Source organism: Saimiri boliviensis, chromosome 8 (genome assembly GCF_048565385.1).
Source record: "Saimiri boliviensis isolate mSaiBol1 chromosome 8, mSaiBol1.pri, whole genome shotgun sequence".
Classification (NCBI taxonomy): domain Eukaryota; kingdom Metazoa; phylum Chordata; class Mammalia; order Primates; family Cebidae; genus Saimiri; species Saimiri boliviensis.
The window spans coordinates 86,376,984-86,397,485 of record NC_133456.1 but is presented as its reverse complement, the minus strand read 5'-3'; the positions used below and the strand labels follow the sequence as shown (position 1 = coordinate 86,397,485).

Genomic DNA, 20,502 nt, shown 5'->3' with positions numbered 1-20,502 from the left:
CTAGGCGCTCCCTACCCCGCTCAGAGCATGGATGGTACCGTCCGGAAGTCCTGGCGGAGACCTCGGCTGCGCTTCTCGCGAAAGGGCAGGCATCGCGGGGCTGGCTACTTCCGCACTTCCGCTTTCCGGCCCATCCAGCGCCCGCGATGGTGAGAGCCGGGTCCCCAGTTAGGGACCCCCCGCTGTTCAGCCTCAGGGCTGTGGGTCGGTGGGAGATGTGGCTTTGCCGTGGGGGCCCAGGGCCGATGGATGCCGGGGGGTGTGGGGACAGGATGAGGGTGGAAGAAAGAGGGCGGGGCGGGGGCCTGAGGTGAGGAAGGGGTGAGTGGGAGTACTCGCTGGTATGGAGCCGGCCTTGCTGCTTCATCATCAGCCTTCGAAGCAGGTAGGGACTTTTCCTGAGCTCCGGAGGAAGCCGGAAGTGGGGCCACCTAGGGCTTGTTGGAGCGTCTTGAGGGTACGTAGTCGGCCTCTTAGCCCGTCGTAGGGCCGCTGAGGCATGTAGCAAGGCCACCTGCCTATCCACAATGGAGCATCACTAAACACGCCCTTTGTCCTCTTATGCCTTCGTGACCCTACAGTTGCTTAAGGCAGGCGGCCACACTTCTTCTGGAGGTACCAAGAGTGGAATAACCCCTGTTGGTACCTCCAGCCCAGCTTCCACCCCACTGGAGGATCTCTCGTGTTGCTTCCACTCAGGCCCTTCCTAGTCAGAACCGAACTGTGTCAGCCTTAGTGTATGCTAGCTGTCATACTGTTCATTCCTTCCTTCCTGGAAGTCCTCCCTTTTCATACTTATGGGCATTCCTGGGATTTGTGACTTCGGATCACCACCTCCCTCTTTGCCACACCCTCCCTGGTGATACTGATTGTCTCCTGGCTTCGAAGACCTTTGCATTCTGTTGACTCCTAATCTGGCTTCCCAACTCTCTTTCAGGGTGATGTTTTGAAGCGATATTAAAATTAGATCTCTAGTTCAAAACTCATCTTCCATTCTAAACTTGTTCTTCCCCCTGGGTTCCCTATCCTGGCAGACTTTGTGACCTATATCTCAGCTAGAAATCTGGAATTTTTTTTTTCTAATGGAGCATAGACCTCTTGATTTTTAAAAATTTAAGTTTATTGAGGTAGTGAAACTACATCTGTTTTATTCATGAAGGGACAGGTGTCATGGAGCCAGTCACCCTTTTTAGGTTTACTGTCTATAAGTGTTGACAGAACATTGCTGGATATGGTGGCATGTGCCTGTAGTACCAGCTATCAGGAGGCTGAGGCAGGAGGATCGTTTGAGCCTAGAAGTTTGAGGCTGTAGTACACCGTGATCACTCCTGTGAATTACTACTGCACTTCATCCTGAGCAATATAGAAAGACCCTGTGTCTTAAAAAAAAAAAAAAGCCAAGCTTTTTTTTTTAAACCATGACTACAACAAAAATATAGAACATTTCCATAACCCCAAAAAGTTCCCTCAAGCCTTTTTGTAATCAGTCCTCTCCTTGTTCCCACCTCCGACAACCACTGATTTTTCCCCCTATAGTTTTGACTTCTTCAGATTGTCATATAAATGGATTCTTTAGTATGTAGGCTTTTAAGTGTGGCTTCTTACCGTAATATATTTGCAAGTCATCTGTGTTGTGTGTATCAGTAGTTACTCTTTTGAATTGCTAAGTAGTATTTAATTGAATGGCTGGACCAGAGTTCGTTGGAAGTTGTTTTTCAATTAATTCCATTATCTTCTACATCTAATGTCAGTCCAACGCTTACGACACTCTTTGCTTGTGATACTCTTTGCTCCTTATAATGTCTGCTATATGTCTCACTTCCCTCTCCAGATCATTCTCCACAGAGCCACTATGCAGCTGCAGTCATGAACTTCCTCCTCAGAAAGCCCCAGTAGTTCCTTACCCCCTTAAGAGAAAAGCTAAACTTGGTAGCCTGGCATTCAAGATTCCCCATGATCTTACCCCAGCCTACCACTGCAGCCTCATTTAGTGAATCTAAAATGCTTCTCATATATAGAAACATTGTACTCATTACTACTATGGAACTCTTGATGTCCTTTTTTGTCGCTCTAACCTTAATTATTTCTTTCACTCATTTATTCTACAGGAAATGAGTAAACACTGTACGCATATGTTAGGTATTGAGCTAGGGTGCAGGCTATATAGCTATGAATAAAATAGACGTTTGTTGACCATGAAGTTTACAGTCTAATAAATGAGAAATCACTTTACAAAGGCATGAAGGAGGCCAGGTGCGGTGGCTCACGCCTGTAATCCCAGCACTTTGGAAGGCCGAGATGGGCCAATCACTTGAAGTCAGGAGTTTGAGACCAGCCTGGCCAACATAGTGAAACCCCATCTCTACTAAAATAAAAAATTAGCCAGGCATGGTCGTGCACCCCTGTATTCTCAGCTATTCTAGTGGCTGAGGCAGGTGAATCACTTGAACCTGGGAGGTGGAGGTTGCAGTGAGCCAAGATTGCACCACTGCACTCCAGTCTGGGCAACACAGTTAGATTGTCTTAAATAAATAAATAAATAAAGGCCGGTAGTAGTGGATCATGCCTGTAATCCCAGCACTCTGGGAGGCCGAGGCTGGCAGATCGCCTGAGGTCAGGAGTTCGAGACCAGCCTGACCAAGGTGGTGGAACCCTACCTCTACTAAAAATACAAAAATTAGCCGGGTGTGGTGGTGTGCACCTGTAATCCCAGCTACTTGGGAGGCTAAGGCAGGAGAATCACTTCAACCATGAGAGGTGGAGATTGCAGTGACCCATGGTTGCACCAGTGCACTTTAGCCTGTGCGACAGAAGCAAGACTCCACATCTCAAAAAAAAAAATCTAATATATATATATATATATAAAATAAAAGGCAATTAAAAAAAACAAAGATGTTTTATTGTAAATGGTAATAAATGCTTATGGGGGAAGTCAAGAAAGGCCCCTCTAAGAGGCCTTCCTTAATTAAGCTGAGATCTGAAGGATTAAGACTTAGGCAAAGAAAGAGGAGAAAAGCCTGCAAATAGATGGTCGAGTATGTGTAAAACCCTGAGGTGGCAAAGAACTTGGTTGATGTAAGGACTGACCAGTGCAGCTAGAAGCTAATCCCTCTGCTAAGAATGTCCTTACTCTGCTTTGTCTCATTATAAAATCATCCTAATCCCATTTCATCCTCAAATCAAAACCAATTTAATCTGCAATATAGATTACTTGTAAGTCTAAATAGTTCACATTTCATCTTCCTTTATATCATATTATTTTCTGTATATCTGCTATCCAGTTGACACCTGTCTGGGTAGCGATAGTGTTAATCATCTTTGAATTCCCAGTTAGCTCAGTGCCTGGCAAACAGTAGACCTTTATATTTGTTGGCCTCATATACAGATTGAAGACAATCATTTATTCACTGGTATGTCTCTAGATCACTTTCTCAGCTTCAGCACTATTGATACTTGAGACTGGATAATTCTTTGTAATGCATTGTCAGATGTTTATTGTCCACTCAGTGCCTGCAATACTTCTCCCCACGAAGTCATGATAGTTGAAAATATCTCAGCATTCTCCTGGTCTGACTCCAGGTTTTTTTGTTTGTTTTTTTTTTTTGAGATGGAGTTTCACTCTTGTTACCCAGGCTGGAGTGCAATGGCGTGATCTCGGCTCACCGCAACCTCCGCCTCCCGGGTTCAGGCAATTCTCCTGCCTCAGCCTCCTGAGTAGCTGGGATTACAGGCACGTGCCACCATGCCCAGCTAATTTTTTGTATTTTTAGTAGAGACGGAGTTTCACCATGTTGACCAGGATGGTCTCGATCTCTCGACCTCGTGATCCACCCGCCTCGGCCTCCCAAAGTGCTGGGATTACAAGCTTGAGCCACCACGCACGGCCTTGACTCCAGGTTTAAAAAAAAATAAAAACATAGAAAGAAAATGTCTCATCATTGCCAAATGGATGCTGGCAGGCAAAATAGTCTCCTGTTGAAAACCACCACTCTACACCTTGGAAGGCATCTCGAAGGCCTAGTCTATTCAGTTCACTGTGGTGTCTTAAGAGCGCCGCACCCTCAGTGCTACTTGGCTTTGTGGGAGCTGGCATAGGGGATCAGTGGGTTTGGTGTGACAGATTTTGATCTTCTCTGCCCTTTGTGTTATTTCCTATAGACTGCCACTCTCCGCCCCTATCTGAGTGCCGTGCGGGCCACGCTGCAGGCTGCCCTCTGCCTGGAGAACTTCTCCTCCCAGGTTGTGGAACGACACAACAAGCCGGAAGTGGAAGTCAGGTAGGGAAGGACAAATCAAGGTGGGGAAGAGGGGTGCAGCACGCACATGGCTGCTGTCTAGAGAGTGCCATGAATTTATGTCCTGGAGTTGTCGGGACAGCTGCAGTTGACATTTTGTCTTGGTGCTAGCTGAATAGTGATTCCTGATTTGGAGTTAAGAAAATAGGGTCAGCCGGGCATGTTGGCTCACGCCTGTAATCCCAGCACTTTGGGAGGCTGAGGCGGGCGGATCTCCTGAGGTCGGAGTTTGAGACCAGCCTGACCAACATGGAGAAACCTCATCTCTACTAAAAATACAAAATTAGCTGGGCATGGTGGTGCATGCCTGTAATCCCAGCTACTCGGGAGGCTGAGGCAGGAGAATCGCTTGAACCTGGGAGGCAGAGATTGCGGTGAGCCAAGATCGTGCCATTGCACTCCAGCCTGGGCAGTGAGAGCAAAACTCTGTCTCAAAAAAAGAAAAAGAAAATAGGGTCAGTGGGTTGGCAGGACACAACTCAGGGGAGAAGACAAGATTGCTTGACTCAAGGTATGACTTCTCAGAGTAGGGCTGTTGATGAAGTCTCTCCTGTGGCATTGTTGAAAATACTGGTAGTTTAAGAAATGGTCAGAGTATTTATTTGTCTGAGATGCCATCTCCATACTTTCCTAAAGTAAGGACCAGGGATATTTTTTTCCCTACCAACCTAGACCCTCTTACCCCCTAATCCAAATACTCCATATGTTGAATGATTTTCTTATCTAGTTTCCATTTCATAAATATCTTTTTCCCCCTTAGAATTCAATCTAGAGGCCAGGCACGGTGGCTAACACCTATAATCTGAGCACTTTAGGAGGCTAAAGTGGGCAGATCGCTTGAGTCCAGGAGTTCAAGACCAGCCTGGGCAATATGGCAAGACTCCATCTCTACCAAAAATATGTACAAAAATAGGTTTGGTGGTGCATGTCTGTAGTCCCAGCTTCTTGGGAGGCTGAGTCGGGAGGATCTCTTGAGCCTGGGAGGCAGAGGTTGCAGTGAGCCAACATTGTGACAGTGCACTCCAGCGTGGGTGAGACCTTATCTCAAAAAATAAGTAAATAAAATCCAATCTGGTACATACGTAACTGAGATAAACTGGGTTACCACATTAAGTGATAACATTTAATTTTGAATTTTAAAAATAACTGATAATTTTAAAAATAACTGTTAGGGTGTGCCCTGTTATATTTGTTTAATGTTCATGATTTCCAGTGGGCCTTTGAAAATGATACCAGTTTAGAGACACCACACCACAATTAATTACTATTACAAATCTCTACGTATTTGGAGACATTACCTTGGAACCTGAACTCATGGGGTCTCAGAGGCAAAAAAAAAACCGAAACAAAACAAAACAAAAAAAACATTTCTGGATTGATAATTAAAGGAAGCCAAACTGTGTTCAATTTTAGTCTCCCTACTTCTAAGACAGGTATTCTCTCTGCATTTCTAAATGGTATATTGGTTTGCCTGTACAGGTTGAGTATCCCTTATGCAAAATGCTTGGGACCGGAGGTATTTTGGATTATGGAATATTTGCAGATACTTAACCAGTTGAGCATTCCTAATCCCAAATCCAAAATCCTCCAGGTTGGAGTAAAGTGGTGTGATCTTGGCTCATTGCAGCTGCCGCCTCCTGAGTTCAAGCAACTCTTGTGCCCCAGCCTCCTGAGAAGCTGAGGTTATAGGGGTGTGCCACCACACCCGGCTAATTTTTATATTTTTAGTAGAGATGGGATTTCACCATGTTGGCCAGGCTGGTCTCGACCCCCTGACCTCAAGTGATCCACTTGCCTCAGCATCCCAAAGTGCTGGAATTACAGGGATGAGCTACTGTGCCCAGCCAGTTTCAGATTTTGGATTTCAGATTTGCAGATTGGGGATATTTAACTTGTAGTTACTAAAATCAGCTGTCTTTTTAAAGCTCCTACTATGTGCCAGGCACGCTATCAGACACTTGACCCTTTTTTGATCTCTCTCAGTCCTTGCCAATGAAATAGGAATCAGAGTCATTTTACAGATGAGAAAATTGAGATTCCAACAGGGTAACTTGCCCAGGAAAGTAACAGAGGAGGCTGGATTTCAAAACCTTTTTGCCCTGACTTCAGAGACTGTGCTCTTTCTGCTGAAGAACACACTCACTGGTCCCCATCTTGGAGCACCCCTGCTTGTGAGTCTTCTATTCCTTGGACTCTATGGTGTCATAGTGATTCCAGGACTTGCTGTGGGGTCACTCCGACTGTTCTGTCCCTCTATAGTACAGAGTACTCTGTGACATTGTGTTTTCAGGAGTAGCAAAGAACTCCTGTTACAACCTGTGACGATCAGCAGGAATGAGAAGGAAAAGGTTCTGATTGAGGGCTCCATCAACTCTGTCCGGGTCAGCATTGCTGTGAAACAGGTAAGCTCACCATGGAGGAGACGCAACATAAGGAGCTCTCTTTCAATCCAGGGGTCCCCATCTGAGAAATCAGTGTGCCAGATTCAGATGGAGTCTCACTCTTGTCGCCTAGGCTGGAGTGCAGTGGCATGATCTCGGCTCACTGCAACTTCTGCCTCTCAGGTTCAAGCAATTCTCCTGCCTCAGCCTCCTGAGTAGCTGGGATTATAGGCACCCACCAACATGTCCATATAATTTTTGTATTTTTAGTAGAGATGGGGTTTCACCATGTTGGTCAGGATAGTCTCAATCTCCTGACTGCAGGAGCTCTGCCCACCTCAGCTTCCCAAAGTGCTGGGATTACAGGCATGAGCCACCGTGCCCAGCCAGTAGAGGGCAACTCTAAATTGTCAACAGGATAAAAACAAAACAGCATTATTAAATGCAGACTACATACTGTGTTCTACAGAAAGTTCTAACCCTGGGGCCTGCTTTCTTTGTTAGAATGGGAGATTAACAAGTGTTGGGAGGTGTTAAGGCATACTAGCAACCAGCTACAGAAGTCTTTCTTTAGAAAGGTTGAACGTTCAGGGCTGGGCACGGTGGCACGTGCCTGTAATCCCAGCTACCTGGGAGGTTGAGGCACGAGAATTGCTTGGACCTTGGAGGTGGAGGTTGCAGTGAGCTGAGATTGTGCCACTACACTCCAGCCTGGGCGACAGAGCGAGACTCCATCTCAAAATAAAAAAAGAGAAATGTTGAGAGCTCAGAAGGGAGAAACTTCAGAGATTGTTGGATGTTCAGTGTTACTAAAGCAGAGACCACCTAAGGTTGTCTCTGATAGCCCAGGTGGTGCTGCAACACACCCTGGGAAGTGTAACACTAGTGAAGTGAGAATGGGAAGGGCAGCTTGGCGTATAGCTGTAGATTCTGAAAGAAGCCATAAACGACTCTGCCAGAATTACCTCTCTGGAATGGGTCTTCATTAAGAGATGCCCCAAGAGAGACCCTTGTTTCATTTGGCAGCCAGGTCCCTCACTTCAGTGATCCTTCCGAGTACCAAACCTCACTGTCTCCTGGGAGCTTTGGAGAAATTGGAGTCAGAAGACCAGGCTACAGGGTGTTTTTGGCTTGGGTGTCGGCTTTAGAGAAACGTTTCTCCCTTGCATTTCCCAGGCTGATGAGATCGAGAAGATTTTATGCCACAAATTCATGCGCTTCATGATGATGCGAGCAGAAAACTTCTTCATCCTTCGAAGGAAGCCTGTGGAGGTGAGACCTTGTGACCCATGAATTTGTAATACCCAGGATCCTGCTACAGAATGGCATGGAATTGTTTCTAGAACCTGGATTGCTGCTCTTCCAGCTGTTTGGCACCACTGCCTGAACTGAGAGTTGGCCTTCATCTCAGCTGGAGTGGGAACCAAGAGGATCAGAAGCCTAGGAAAAGTTGGGTCTACCTCAGCCAAAGAAAAGGCAAAAAAGGGCCAGGCGCGGTGGTTCATGCCTGTAATCCCAACACTTTGGGAGGCCGAGGATGTTGGATCATGAGGTCAGGAGTTCAAGACCAGCCTGGCCAAGATGGTGCCATCCCACCTCAACTAAAAATACAAAAATAAGCCAGGTGTGATGCCGGGCACCTGTAATTCTAGCTACTCGGGAGGGTGAGGCAGGAGAATTGCTTCAACCCAGGAGTCGGAGGTTGCAGTGAGCCGAGATTATGCCACTACACTGCAGCCTGGGTGACAGTGCAGCCTAGGTGACAGAGTAATACTCCATCTTTAAAAAAGAAAAAAAAAAGAAAAGGTAAAAAATATACAATACATTGCTTATTCCCAGAGCCTACAGTCTAGCAGCAGAAACAGCACAGTGATTTTTTGTTGTCGTTTGAGTTTTGCTCTTGTTGCCCAGGCTGGAGTACAATGATGTGATCTCGACTCACTGCAACCTCTGCCTCCCAGGTTCAAACCATTCTCCTGCCTCAGCCTCCTGAGTAGCTACCATGTGCTACCATGCCCTGTTAATTTTGTAATTTTAGTAGAGACTGGATTTCACCACGTTGGTCAGGCTGGTCTCGTGACCTCAGGTGATCCACCCATCTCGGCCTCCTAAAGTGAATCATAGTCTCTTAAAGCCACAGTTAACACTGGGTCAGTTGTTACCTGACTTTGTACTTGACCCTTCTCCACAGACTCCTTGCCAAGTCAACTTAAAGCATCCCCACAACTACCACACAGCAGGATGTGCCATCATCAGATACAGCAGGCATGTTGGCCAAGTTCTTCCTCATCCTGAGCCAAATTTTCTCTCCTGGTCCTAGATCTAACCTCTGTGGCCACCCAGAGTAAATAAAATTCCTCTTCCTCACCTGCCCTTCCAGCAGAAAAAATACCTTAAATCCCACTCATCTTCTACATCTCTTTTCTGGACTAAATGTTCCCTGTTGTTTGATTAGATTCTTCTGTAACAAGACTTCAAGTGCCTTGACTCATTCTGAATGCAGAGCTGTTTGTGCCACAGATAGTCTTCCAGAGATGTCTGATACACACAGAATTCTCAACTGGGTTGAGTTGCTTGGATCCAACCTAGACACCCTTCCCCAGAGCAGGTGGGCTGCTGACTGGAAGGGTGTGTAGCTTGGGAGAAGATCACAGCCAGCGAGAAATGTGGATGTGTGGAGAACATGACCAGCTCAGTTCCCCTGGGGTGCTAATTCTCTCCTGTTCCTTCCCTTCTTCCTCCCTGCTGTCTTCTTTCCTAGGGGTATGACATCAGCTTTCTGATCACCAACTTCCACACAGAGCAGATGTACAAACACAAGTTGGTGGACTTTGTGATCCACTTCATGGAGGAGATTGACAAGGAGATCAGTGAGATGAAGCTGTCAGTCAATGCCCGTGCCCGCATTGTGGCTGAGGAGTTCCTTAAGAATGTGAGTATGGGCTTTTCTGCTTTCCTTCCAGAGGCTGAAGGATCTGGAGGTAATGTTGAGAACTTAGCTTGGTGGGGAACGGGTGCTAGCAGTGTGTTTATATCTCCGGAGGCCTCTATAACCCCTAGAACACAGCAGGTTGCTCAAGTGCTTTAGAGCTAGAGGACCCCAGGTTCATCTCTGAGCGCTACAGACATTTTCTGTATTTTTGGGTGTTTAGGATGTCTCTTAGTCTCTCGTAGGAACTTGGACACTCATTTCTGCATCTCAGGATGTTCACAAAGTTCTTACTTCTATCTAGTTCAAACCCTAAGTGAGGCAAGTGAAGCCTGCATGTGAATTTTCCAGGAATATAGGACAGTTAGTCATGGTGTAATTCCACTTCTCAAATAGACTTCAGTACTTTCCTTCAGCATCTGTTTCTTAGGCTTAAAGTCAGATTCCTTCAACCTGTTTTCCATCACTTGCATGGCCTGAGTCCTCCAGATTCCTCTTACATTGTTTATGCCTTTCTAATAGAAAGCACTGTAGTCATCTGAAGAGGTGGAATAACTTACATTGGTAACTGATGACATAGTTCTTAGTTTAGATATTCAAGACACGCCTTCTTTTTTTTTTCTTCTTTTTCTAAACAATCTTTGGTTTGTTGACATGTTCCACCCAGAGTGGCTGTGATCTCTAGGCAGTAGACTTAGTGTATACTCTCACTAATGAGTGTACACCCAGTCCAGAAGGAGCTCAGATTGCTAAAAATGGAAATTATACCCGCTTCCCCTGGGATATAATTATACTGAGGGTGGCCAGCATACAAAGTAGCTGTGCTGTGTGCACATATCAGTGTGGTTGTTGAACTCCGTCAGCTGTGGAGGCAAGACAACCTGTGTGAATCCAGGTTCCACCGCCTACTCAGGCATGTCACTGAATTCTCAACTAAGCCTCAGTTTCCTCAGCTGTGAAATGAGGATTTGGTAGCTAATACGTATCTTTCAGAGTCGTTGAGCATTAAATGAAACCATATGTGTAAAATATAGCACCTGGTACATAGTAAGCTTTCCCTGTATTACAGTACCAAAATTTTATGTCCAGGGTACTAGGAGGCCTCTCGATTGAACTGGAAGGGGAAAATAGCTCTTGTTCCAATTGAATATTTGGCTCACTCATTCAACAATCATTTACTTATTTGTGATAATTACATCCCATAGAATTAGACACCTAAAAAAGCATGTTCACATGTCCCATTTATTACTCAAAACAATTTTTGAGTCAGCTATTATCACCATTTTAGAAATGAGTAAACTGGAACTCTGGAAGTAAAAGCACCTGTCCAAGGTCCCTCAGCCGGTAAGAGGAAGAACCAGAACGTGGAGCTGGGTTTTCTGACTCAGAGATCTAAGATAGTACCATAACCTGTGTCAGGGGTCACAAATTCAGGTGCATGTAAAGGTCGGGTGGCTGTGGAGTGGGCTGTGTGGAGTATGGAGAGGGCAGGGTGAGGAGCTGCTGAGCACACGCCTTATCTGCAGGGGCTGGCTCCCACACAGCTCCAGCCCATTGAGCCTCCAGATTTGGATTTGTATATGGCGTCTCCCATGTTTTCAAGGTTGGCAGCTAATTCATATAAACCCCACGTGGGCCATACAATACTCATCTTTGGACTAGTTTAAGGCATGGGCATTGGTTCACAACCTGTGGTCTCTAAAATGTCCAGGACTGTCTTAGGCAGCATGGGGGACCCTTGAGGGCAGAAAACATTTCAAGGGCCGTATCATCCAGAGCTTGACACAAAAGTACCAGAACCTGGATCCTTCTGCACTTGGCCCTCTGAGTCCCAAAGGCCCTTGCATGTGAGCCCCCATGCCTAAAGAAAGCAACTTCAGTTCACCAAGCAAGATGCTGGCAGGGTTTCTAGCAGCTTCCATGCCAGGGCACAGGGGAGCTGTGGAGAAGCTCTCATGGCTGTTATTTTTTGCTGCCTTATCTAGTGCTAGGCTTAGGGCGAGTGCCCATAGGTCACTTCTGAAAGCTGTCTGAATTAGAGCAAGACCACAAGGTGTCCCAGGACCCAACTCCGCCCCTCAGATCTGAGCACAATGGCAGCTCTCAGGTTCATGCATTTCCTTAAAGCAGGCCCACCAGGATGCAATAATAACCACCATGTTCTGCCTCTCGGTTCTCTTGACAGTTTTAAACCATCTGGCTGGATCTTGTGGCCTTCCCCCTCAGACTCCCCATGTCTCCATGAAGGCGTCCTGGAGTCACTCCCTAGAACAGCAGCGGCGGCAGCAGGGAGCTGGGTTCGGGTGGGCATTTGATATGGGAGGTGGGGGGTGTGCTTGCTAGCTGGGCAAGAAAGCAGCAGTGGACCTGCCCCAAGGCCACACGTGCCTGGCCAGGCTGGCTGCTGATGTTCAGTCCCCTGGGCCGGGACAGATTTTTTTTAATGTCTTGAGACTTAAACTCTGTGCTTAGAGGAGACTGTAACCTTTTTGTCTTTTTTTTTTTTTTTTTTTTTTTTTAAACAAACAACTTCCACCTCCAGTAGCTGTGACTGGTCCCAGTGATTGTCCCTTATTGGTTGCTGTGGGTCTGGGCGGGCCTGGAGCCCAGAAGGCGACTATTTTTCCTCTCCTATGCCATCCCATGTGGGGAGGGAGGGAGGTTTCAGATTCCAGTTCCTCTCCCTTGCTCTTTTATTCCGAAGCCTCCTTGGGCCCAGTATAAGTGGTGGGAACCCTCTGCTAGCTTCCTGAGTTCTGCCTGAAGATGGCCACCCAGCATTGGTTGGGGACAAGGGCCAAATTGGTGACCACCAGTCATGCCTAGGACCTGGGGCCCAAAAGCCAGGCAACCTCTGGCTATAGGGGCCATTGGGTACCCTCCCAGTTGAGAGGGGCCCCTGTTTCGCCTTGTCTGTCAGTGCAGTGCCTGCCATAGGTGGCGAGGTGAGTCCTCCTCCAGAGCTTCCCAGCCGGGTCCTCCCCCTGCCTGCTCTGGCTCCTCTGCTCCCACGCTGGCTGTCCTTTTTCTAATTCTGGTGGATCCTCCCTCCCCTAATTAAAGTCTCTTTTTGCCCCTTTGGGGCTGCATGAGGTCTATTCTCTTGTGTGTTTGTGTGAAAGGAGCGGGAGGTGGGGCTGCTCTTCCCTGAGACCAGATGGCTGGTAATTGTGCCTAGAGCTCCCCACCGGGTACAGTCTCATGATTGGTCCTGTCATTATTCCTGCCAGGGGCCCAGTCCGGAGACCCCTTTCATTGCAGTCCAGGCACCATTCATTTTTGAAACTGTTCTGTCTGCCTATTCAGAGCTTTGGTGTTTTTCACATAATGATCTTACTTGGGCTAAAAAGTAACCACAGAGAAACAGTGCTCCCATTTGGTGGATAAGGAAACTGAGGTTCCAGACATGAGATGTAATAGCTTGCCTCAAATCTCAGCCAGTGAGCAAGAGTAAACTTTTGCCTGTGTTAAAACAGTAATCATCATCCACAAGTGGCTATATCAGTTTTAATTACTACAATTAAATAAAGTTTAAAATCTAGTTTCCCTGTCCCACTGGCAACTTAGCAGCTACCAGTGACTGTACCATCTACAACAGCATATGTGGACTTGCATATGGACATATAGCATATTCAACACATACGTAGACATTCCCATCATTGCAGAAAGTTACGTTGGATAGTGCTACCTAGTGCAGCCTTCAAGTAACATCCTGAAGTAAAAAAACAAACCCCTTCTGTTTGAGTCCTGATTCTTGCCAAATTTGGGCAAGTTTTTCTACTCCGTGTCTCACTTTCTTAGTCTATAAACTGGAGATAATGAATATGAACAGTCTGACATGGTCCCTGCCACACAGGCACTGACTGGATTGTAGTTGTTTGTTCTACCAGCCCAGTGGCTGGGCTGTTGAATAATTTGCAGTGTTCATGATGTTATTCTTGCCTTTAGACTTGGGAGGTCCAGGAAAAGAGCTAGGTGTGTAAAAGGTGCACTGAAGTGTTTCATATTTAATATTGGAAGTCTGGGGGCCAAAGGGGAAATATTTATAGGAGAGGGTGTCAGGGTAAGCTTCAAGAAGAGTTAACCTTTGAGCTGAGCTTTTTTCTTTTTTCTTTTTTTTTTTTTGAGATGGAGTCTTACTCAGTTGCCAGCCTGGAGTGCAGTGGTACGATCTCAGCTCACTGCAACCTCCACCTCCCAGGTTCAAGCGATTCCTCTCCCTGGGCCTCCTGAGAAGCTGGGATTACAGGCAGGTGCCACCACACCCAGCTAAGTTTATGTATTTTAGTAGAGATGTTTCACCATGCTGGCCAGGATGGTCTTGATCTCCTGACCTTGTGATCCACCCGCCTTGGCCTCCCAAAGTGCTGGGATTACAGGAGTGAGCCACCGCACCCAGCTGAGGTGAGCTTTCAAAAGGGATTCCTCCAGATGGCCAAAAGGATCTCTTGAAGGGGTGATGTTAAAGGCAGGGGGTGAGGGCAACTTGAATAGTTATTGTTCCCCTCCCTTTTTCTTCTTTTTTTTTTTTTTTTTTTTTCATTTTTGAGATAGGGTCTTGCACTGTCACCCAGGCTGGAATGCACTGGCACAGTCATGGCTCACTGCAGCCTCAGCTTCCCCAGGCTCAAGTGATTTTCTGACCTCAGCTTCCTGAGTAGCCGATACCACAGGCCTTTGCCACTACCATGCCCAGCTAATTTTTTTTTTAAGGTATCTCTGTTTCCTGGCCTGCCTTGGGTGATCCTCCTGCCTCAGCCTCCCAAAGTGCTATCATCCCCTTTATACCATTACCTCTGTGACCTACCCCTCCACCTTTCCAAATTAGGTGTTCCCCTCCAGGGCATATGGTCATCTGTGTTCTAGCTTTGTGGTGAAGGTTAAAGGTGCTCACAGTGAAACTGGGTGACTAATAGGGTCACTTAACAACCCTCACAGGAAAGCATTGCCTGCATGAGCCAGCCAAAACCCTCATTTGTCACATATCTATCTCCCAGGGTCCAAATTCCTTAAATTGCCTCTCCTGGGGAGTATACTTTTCAGGAAGTCTAGCCATCAGCTAAAGGGGGGTTGGGGTCAGCTGGACAGAGAGTTGGGGGATCCACCTTCACTCTAAGAGCACATCTACCCAGTGACTAACAAAGCTGGGCTCTTGGACCAGGGTACTCTATCCAACTCTGCCTGCATGGGCACTGCTAGAGTTTGCCTCTTAAACTGCCCCTGGTGAGGTCCTTCTGTGACTAACAGGCAACCTTCTGAGTGATAATATAGAGGAATGCTTAAGAGACAGGCTTTGGAGTCAGACCTGGGTTCCAATGTCACCTCTGCTCTGGTATTTGAGGCAAATTGTTTAACATCTTGGAGCCTTAAACTTTTGAGGATAATTCTTTTCCAGTGCTTCCGAAGAGGTTGCTTACTCTTAGCGTGGGGCCGGGCATAACTGATCTATTACATTTCTTTCCCAATTGACTCAGATGATGATGTTTTTCCATTTTCAAGTTCCTGGGGAGGGTATGCTCTGCACTTCCTCATTACCCCCATATGCTGCCCTCTCTAAGGACACTACCCTAGGTCCATCTGCCAGGCCCCGCAGGTCTGATCTGGCCTTTCCAGGCTCCAGCCACACTGGCTACCTTGTTTGCACAGAGGTTCTTAACCCTCCTCAGGGCTGTTGCTGGGACTGTCCCCTGCCTGAAGTGCCGTTCCTTTCCTTTCCCTGGTGACTCGTGACTTTTCGCATTTACACCTTTAACTTAAATATATCACCTCTTTAGAGAGGACATCCTTTACCCCTACCTTATCTAAAATGTGCCCCCCCCCTTCCTGGTTTCACCTCTGCTTGTTGACTGCCCTTATTATACCTGTAACTATTCTCTTCTGTTACTTGCTTTTATTCCCCTTGCACTGGGATGTAAGCTCCATGAGGTCAGGGACCATTCGTCAGCACCTGTAAATACTGTGAAATCACTCAAGCCCAAAGGGCGGTGGCACCCAGGAAGTATTGGATAAGGAACCATGACACTAACTTTAAGTGGGACTCAGTGCTCTCTTCCGCCTTGAGTGCCCCGCTCATCAACGGTCTGGGTGAGGCCCCAGGTCCTAAAGAAGACCTCGCTCGACTGCCTCGGGGCCCACCGCAGCCCCTAAACCAGCCCGGAGCAGTCTGATAGTGCCCAGGGAATGGTTTCCAAGGTAACAGCAAATGGGGCGGGGCTTGGAACGGAGGACAGGGAGAAGAGGCGGCGACGCGGAGGGGAGGCGGGATCAGGGGTGCTGGGAGGGCGTGCGCGGCAAGGGGCACATGCAGGGCCCCCGCGCGCCACTGCTCCTTAGCGCGGGGGAACTGGGGCCTGGGCGCCGGGGCTCGGCCTCCTGGTATTGCCAGGAGGGCGGCTCAGTGTGCCACTGGCTGTGGAAGTCGCAGCCTCCCAAGCCACGCACCAGTTTACCCTCTGCACGCCGCTCCGATTTCCGTCTGCCGGGGAGGCCGCCTTGGCCTGGCCCCGCCTCCGCCCAGCCCGAGGAGGGTCGCGCAGGCGGCAGAAGCGAGGCGGGCAGCCCCGCCCCTGCGCGGCGCCTTGGCCGCGCCTTCAGGACACCCTGCACCCAAGCTCAGGGTGACGTGGATCCCCGCCCCCTCGACTCCCCGCACACACTGGTCCTGGATGACCCCTCGCCGCAGGATGGTGAGGCCCCGTGCGACCTGCTTGCTGCTTGCCCTGGCCTACGGCGGCTGCGAGGACGAGAATACACTGGGGTGGAGGGAATGGGGGTCTGGAGAAGAGCGGCCGAGGGTGGGCATCCGGATGAGGCGGGAGGTACAGAAGAGGCGTGGCTATCGGTGGCCAGAAAATACCCTAGGCAAAGACCCTGGACCAAGCCCCAGCCTACCCCGCCCCTACTCCGCATCTTTCTGTAGGTTCCCCGGTCCTCTGGCGACGATTCTCCAAGGCGTCTCACATGAACCGGCTCCAAAATGCCAAAATCCACGTGGAGAGAGCTGTCAAGGTCAGAGGAGGGGCGGGGGCATTTAGAAAGGACCATGGAAGCAGTTCAGCCTGTCTCCCTGCGGTATTTTCTTACATCCTTAAAAAACAAAAGCAAAAGAGAAAACAACAGCAAAACCCTCAACCCCCACACCCATCTTCAGCTACCTCCCCATTTACCCCTTCTGCACCAAACTTCTGGGCTCCCTCTACTCTGGTTCCCTACGATGTCCCACTCTAATCAAGGTGCCTTGGTGAGTTCCAGGAGCCAAACCCAGCAGCGCCTTTCTCTCTTAATCTCGGTTGGGCACACAGTATCTTTCAGCACCGCTGCCCACACACTTCCCCTTGGCTGTCTGAGTGCACGCTCCTGGTTTTCCTTTCTCCCTCTTTGGCTGCTGCTTTTCAGCACTCTTTGAAGGTTTCTCAGCCATTAGTGGCCCCCTGGCCCCTTCCCCAGGTCTGTCTCCTTTGGCTGTGTCCTTGGCTCTGCGTCCAGTCAGTGTGCTGTATCTCCTCTGTTTCCCTTCCAGCCCAGCCTTGAACTCCACACCCTGTAGATCCAGGCCCCTACCTCTCATCTTCACCCAGAAAACTAAACAAGCATTTCAAATTCATGTCCCAAACCACACTCTGATTTTCCTGCCCAAACCTGTCGTCCTTCCCAGTCTCTGGTCTCTCCCATCTCACAGTTACTCATGTCAGAAATCTCATCTTTCTGTTTCTTCACCCACAGTTCTAATCCCATCAGCAAAACCACTTGTCATCTCTACCTTCAAAACCATTTTCAACTCTGCCACCTTCTCCCGTCTGTGTTGTAACCATCATTTTAGTAATTGTGATTTTTCTCCTAGCAAACCATGACAGCCTCCTAGCTGGTCTGCCTCCATTCCTGTCCCGTCATCTTTTTGCCATACAACAGCAAGCCAAGCTTAGAAAGATTTCCTTAGTTAGCCTTTATTACTCACGACACTCTGTATAAAATCCAAGTCTGTTCCAAGGCCTGCAGGGCCTTCCACAGTCTGGCCACTGCCTACCTCTTCTGGGGCTCTCCCCATCATTTTCCATCTCCTCTCACTCTGGTCTCCCTTCAGTTCCTTCTGACCTCTCTCCAGCCTCAAGGCCTTTGCACATGCATTCCCCTCTGCCTAAACCACCATTTCCCAGCTCTGTACATTCAAGGCTTCCTTTCAGCCTTTCCTGACCATGTTTTTCTAAGTAGTTTCTCTGGATCCCCAGTAAGTATGCAATTTCTAGAGCCAAACTGCCAGGATTTAAATCTCTGCTCTTTTGCTTAACCACTGTATGGCTTCAGGCAGGCTGCTCAACTTATCTGTGCTTCTGTTTCATAGCCAGTAAAATGGGGATAACAGCATCTAATAAAAATGCATCCTATTGGCCAGGCATGGTGGCTCACACCTGTAATCCCAGCACTTTGGGAGGCTGAGGCAGGAGGATCACTTGAGGCCAGGAATTTGAGACTAGCCTGCACCAACACAGTGAAACTCAGTCTGTGCCAAAAAATATAAAAATTATCTGGGTGCCAGGTGTGGTAGCTGACACTTTTAATCTCAGCACTTTGGGAGGCCAAGGTGGGTGGATCACCTGAGGTCAGGAGTTTGAGACCAGCATGGCCACTATGGTAAAACCCCATCTCTACTAAAAATACAAAAATTAGCCAGACCTGCTGGCACACACCTGTACTCCCAGCTACTCACGAGGTAGGAAAATCACTCAAACCTGGGAAATGGAGGCTGCAGTGAGCTGAGATTGTGCCACTGCACTCCAGCCTGGGAGACAGAGCAAGACTCCATCTCAAAAAAAAAAAAAAAAAAAAAAAAAATTATCTGGGCATGGTGGCGTGCACCTGTAATCCTAGGTACTCAGGGAGGCTTAGGCAGGAGAATTTCTTGAACCTAGGAGCAGTGGGTGCAGTGAAGATCGTGCCACGACACTCCTGCCTGGGCAATGGAGTGAGACCCTGTCTCAAAATAAAGCAAAAAGGCATAGTATTGTTAATAATGCATGTAAGCTCTGAGCACATAGTAGGTCCTTAGTAAATATCAGCCATTGCCATTATCATTATTACTATGCATATTTATTTCTCTACTTGTTTATAGTCTGTCTCTCCTATGGAATATAAAAATTTCCTGATGGCAGAGTCCAAAACTATCTGGTTCACCTTTATATCTCCTATGTCTGGCACTTACGCAATACTTATTGAAGAAGTATCCATCTCTCACCTTGTAGCAGAAGAAGATCTTTACCATCCAAGGCCGCTACCCGGTGATCCGGTGTCTCTTGCGCCGGAGGGGCTGGGTGGAGAAGAAGATGGTTCATTGCTCAGGCTCCACCCTGCTGCCACTCCAGAAGGATCCGGATAGCTCAGTGATGGGTGACAGTGACACCACTGAGGATGGTGAGCAGTTCCCTCCCTTTCTGCAGCTATCCCTCCTGAGTCCCTTTCCTTTGGTTCCCAGTGTCCCAGGGTGGAGGCCTTATGGGCTATGGGGCAGGGAGAGGGGCCTCATCAGCTCTGGGCTCTGCATCCACAGAGGATGAAGATGAGGATGAGGAGTTCCAGCCACCACAGCTGTTCAACTTCGATGATTTACTGAAATTTGATGACCTAGATGGAACACATTCTCTGATGGTGAGGGCCCTGGGGGCCAAGATGAAGCAAGGGCTGCCTGCTTAGAGGGAGAGCACCGGTGTCCAGCTGGGTGAACTCAGACAAGTCCTTTTTTTTCTGGTCCACAGTTTCCCTATCTGTAGTAAAAACTGCCTCTTTAAAGGCTGGATAGAGCTCAGCATGGTGGCTCATGCCTGTGGTCCCAGCTAATTAGGAGGCTGAGGTGGGAGGATCACTTGAGGCTAGGAGTTCAAGACCAGCCTGGAAAACATAGTAAGACCCAGTCTCTACAAAAAATGTAGAAAAACGTTATCCAGGTGTGGTGGCTTGTTCCTGTAGACCCAGCTACTTGGGAGGTTACCCAGGAGTTACTGGCTGCAGTGAGCTATGAGCCTGCTACTGCACTCCAGCCTGGGCAGCAGAGCAAGACTCTATCTCTGAAAAAGGAATAAGTGAATAAAGGCTGGCTAGGCCTGCAGAGTGCGGAGGGACATAGCCCTGCTGGGTCCCATCTGGCCTGAATTCAGAACTCTGCTAGGTCATATCAGATGCCAGCACAGCCTCCATGTATGGTAGCTCACCCGTCAAATAAAAACCACATAGTTCTCCTTCTTCTGCTCTTGGTAAGTGAAGGCAGGAAGGATGGGCTTTAAAAGCTCTGTAAGAGGCTGAGCAGGGTGGCTTATGCCTGTAATCCCAGTACTTTAGGAGGCCAAGGTGGGCTGATCACTGAGATCAGGAGTTTGAGACAAGCCTGGCCAACATGGTGAAACCTCATCTCTATAAAAACAAACAAACAAAAAACCCCCCAAAAATTAGCCGTGTGCGGTGGCAAGCACCTGTAATGCCAGCTACTCAGGAGGCTGAGGCAGGAGAATTGCTTGAACCTGGGAGGTGGAGATTGCTGTGAGCTGAGATCACACCACTGCACCCCAGCCTGGGTGACAGAGGGAGACTCCATCTCAAAAAATAAAAATAAAAAATAAAATAAAGGCCAGGTACAGTGGCTCATGCCTATAATCCTAGCGCATTGGGAGGCTGAGGCTGGTGGAACATCTCGAACTCCTGACCTCAGGAGTTCGAGACTAACCTGGCCAACATGGTGAAACCCCATCTCTACTAAAAAAATAGAAAAATTAGCTGGGTATAGTGGCACATGCCTGTAATCCCAGCTACTTGGGAGGCTGAGGCAGGAGACTTGCTTGAACCTGGGAGGCGGAGGTTGCAGTGGTCCAAGATCACACTACTGCATTCACTCCAGCCTGGGCAACAGAGTGAG

The 20,502-nt window shown here is 48.1% G+C and overlaps 2 protein-coding genes across 14 annotated transcripts in view; both read left to right on the top strand.

Annotated features, from left to right (window-relative positions):
* Window positions 1-54: 54 nt before the first annotated feature.
* On the top strand, window positions 55-12,697 carry ARPC4 (actin related protein 2/3 complex subunit 4). The gene is made up of 6 exons (XM_003927095.4): window positions 55-149; window positions 4,159-4,277; window positions 6,586-6,697; window positions 7,853-7,948; window positions 9,438-9,608; window positions 11,791-12,697. Exons 1-6 carry the CDS (start codon window positions 147-149, stop codon window positions 11,794-11,796), a joined length of 507 nt encoding a protein of 168 aa, XP_003927144.1. The 5' UTR covers window positions 55-146; the 3' UTR covers window positions 11,797-12,697.
* Window positions 12,698-12,804: 107 nt separating this feature from the next.
* The window catches only part of TTLL3 (tubulin tyrosine ligase like 3), a 29,201-nt gene continuing 21,503 nt past the window's right edge, over window positions 12,805-20,502 (top strand). For 4 of the 13 annotated variants that reach the window (XM_010337812.3, XM_010337811.3, XM_010337816.3 and 1 more), the window contains exons 1-4: window positions 15,832-16,291; window positions 16,525-16,613; window positions 18,842-19,010; window positions 19,147-19,244. In XM_010337812.3, the coding sequence (XP_010336114.3) occupies window positions 15,907-16,291; window positions 16,525-16,613; window positions 18,842-19,010; window positions 19,147-19,244 (741 nt within the window). In that variant the 5' untranslated portion in view covers window positions 15,832-15,906. Of the gene's footprint in view, window positions 15,798-15,830; window positions 16,400-16,524; window positions 16,614-18,841; window positions 19,011-19,146; window positions 19,245-20,502 lie in introns of those variants that run through there. The other 9 variants (XM_074404811.1, XM_010337813.3, XM_074404810.1 and 6 more) reach the window with 6 other exon arrangements.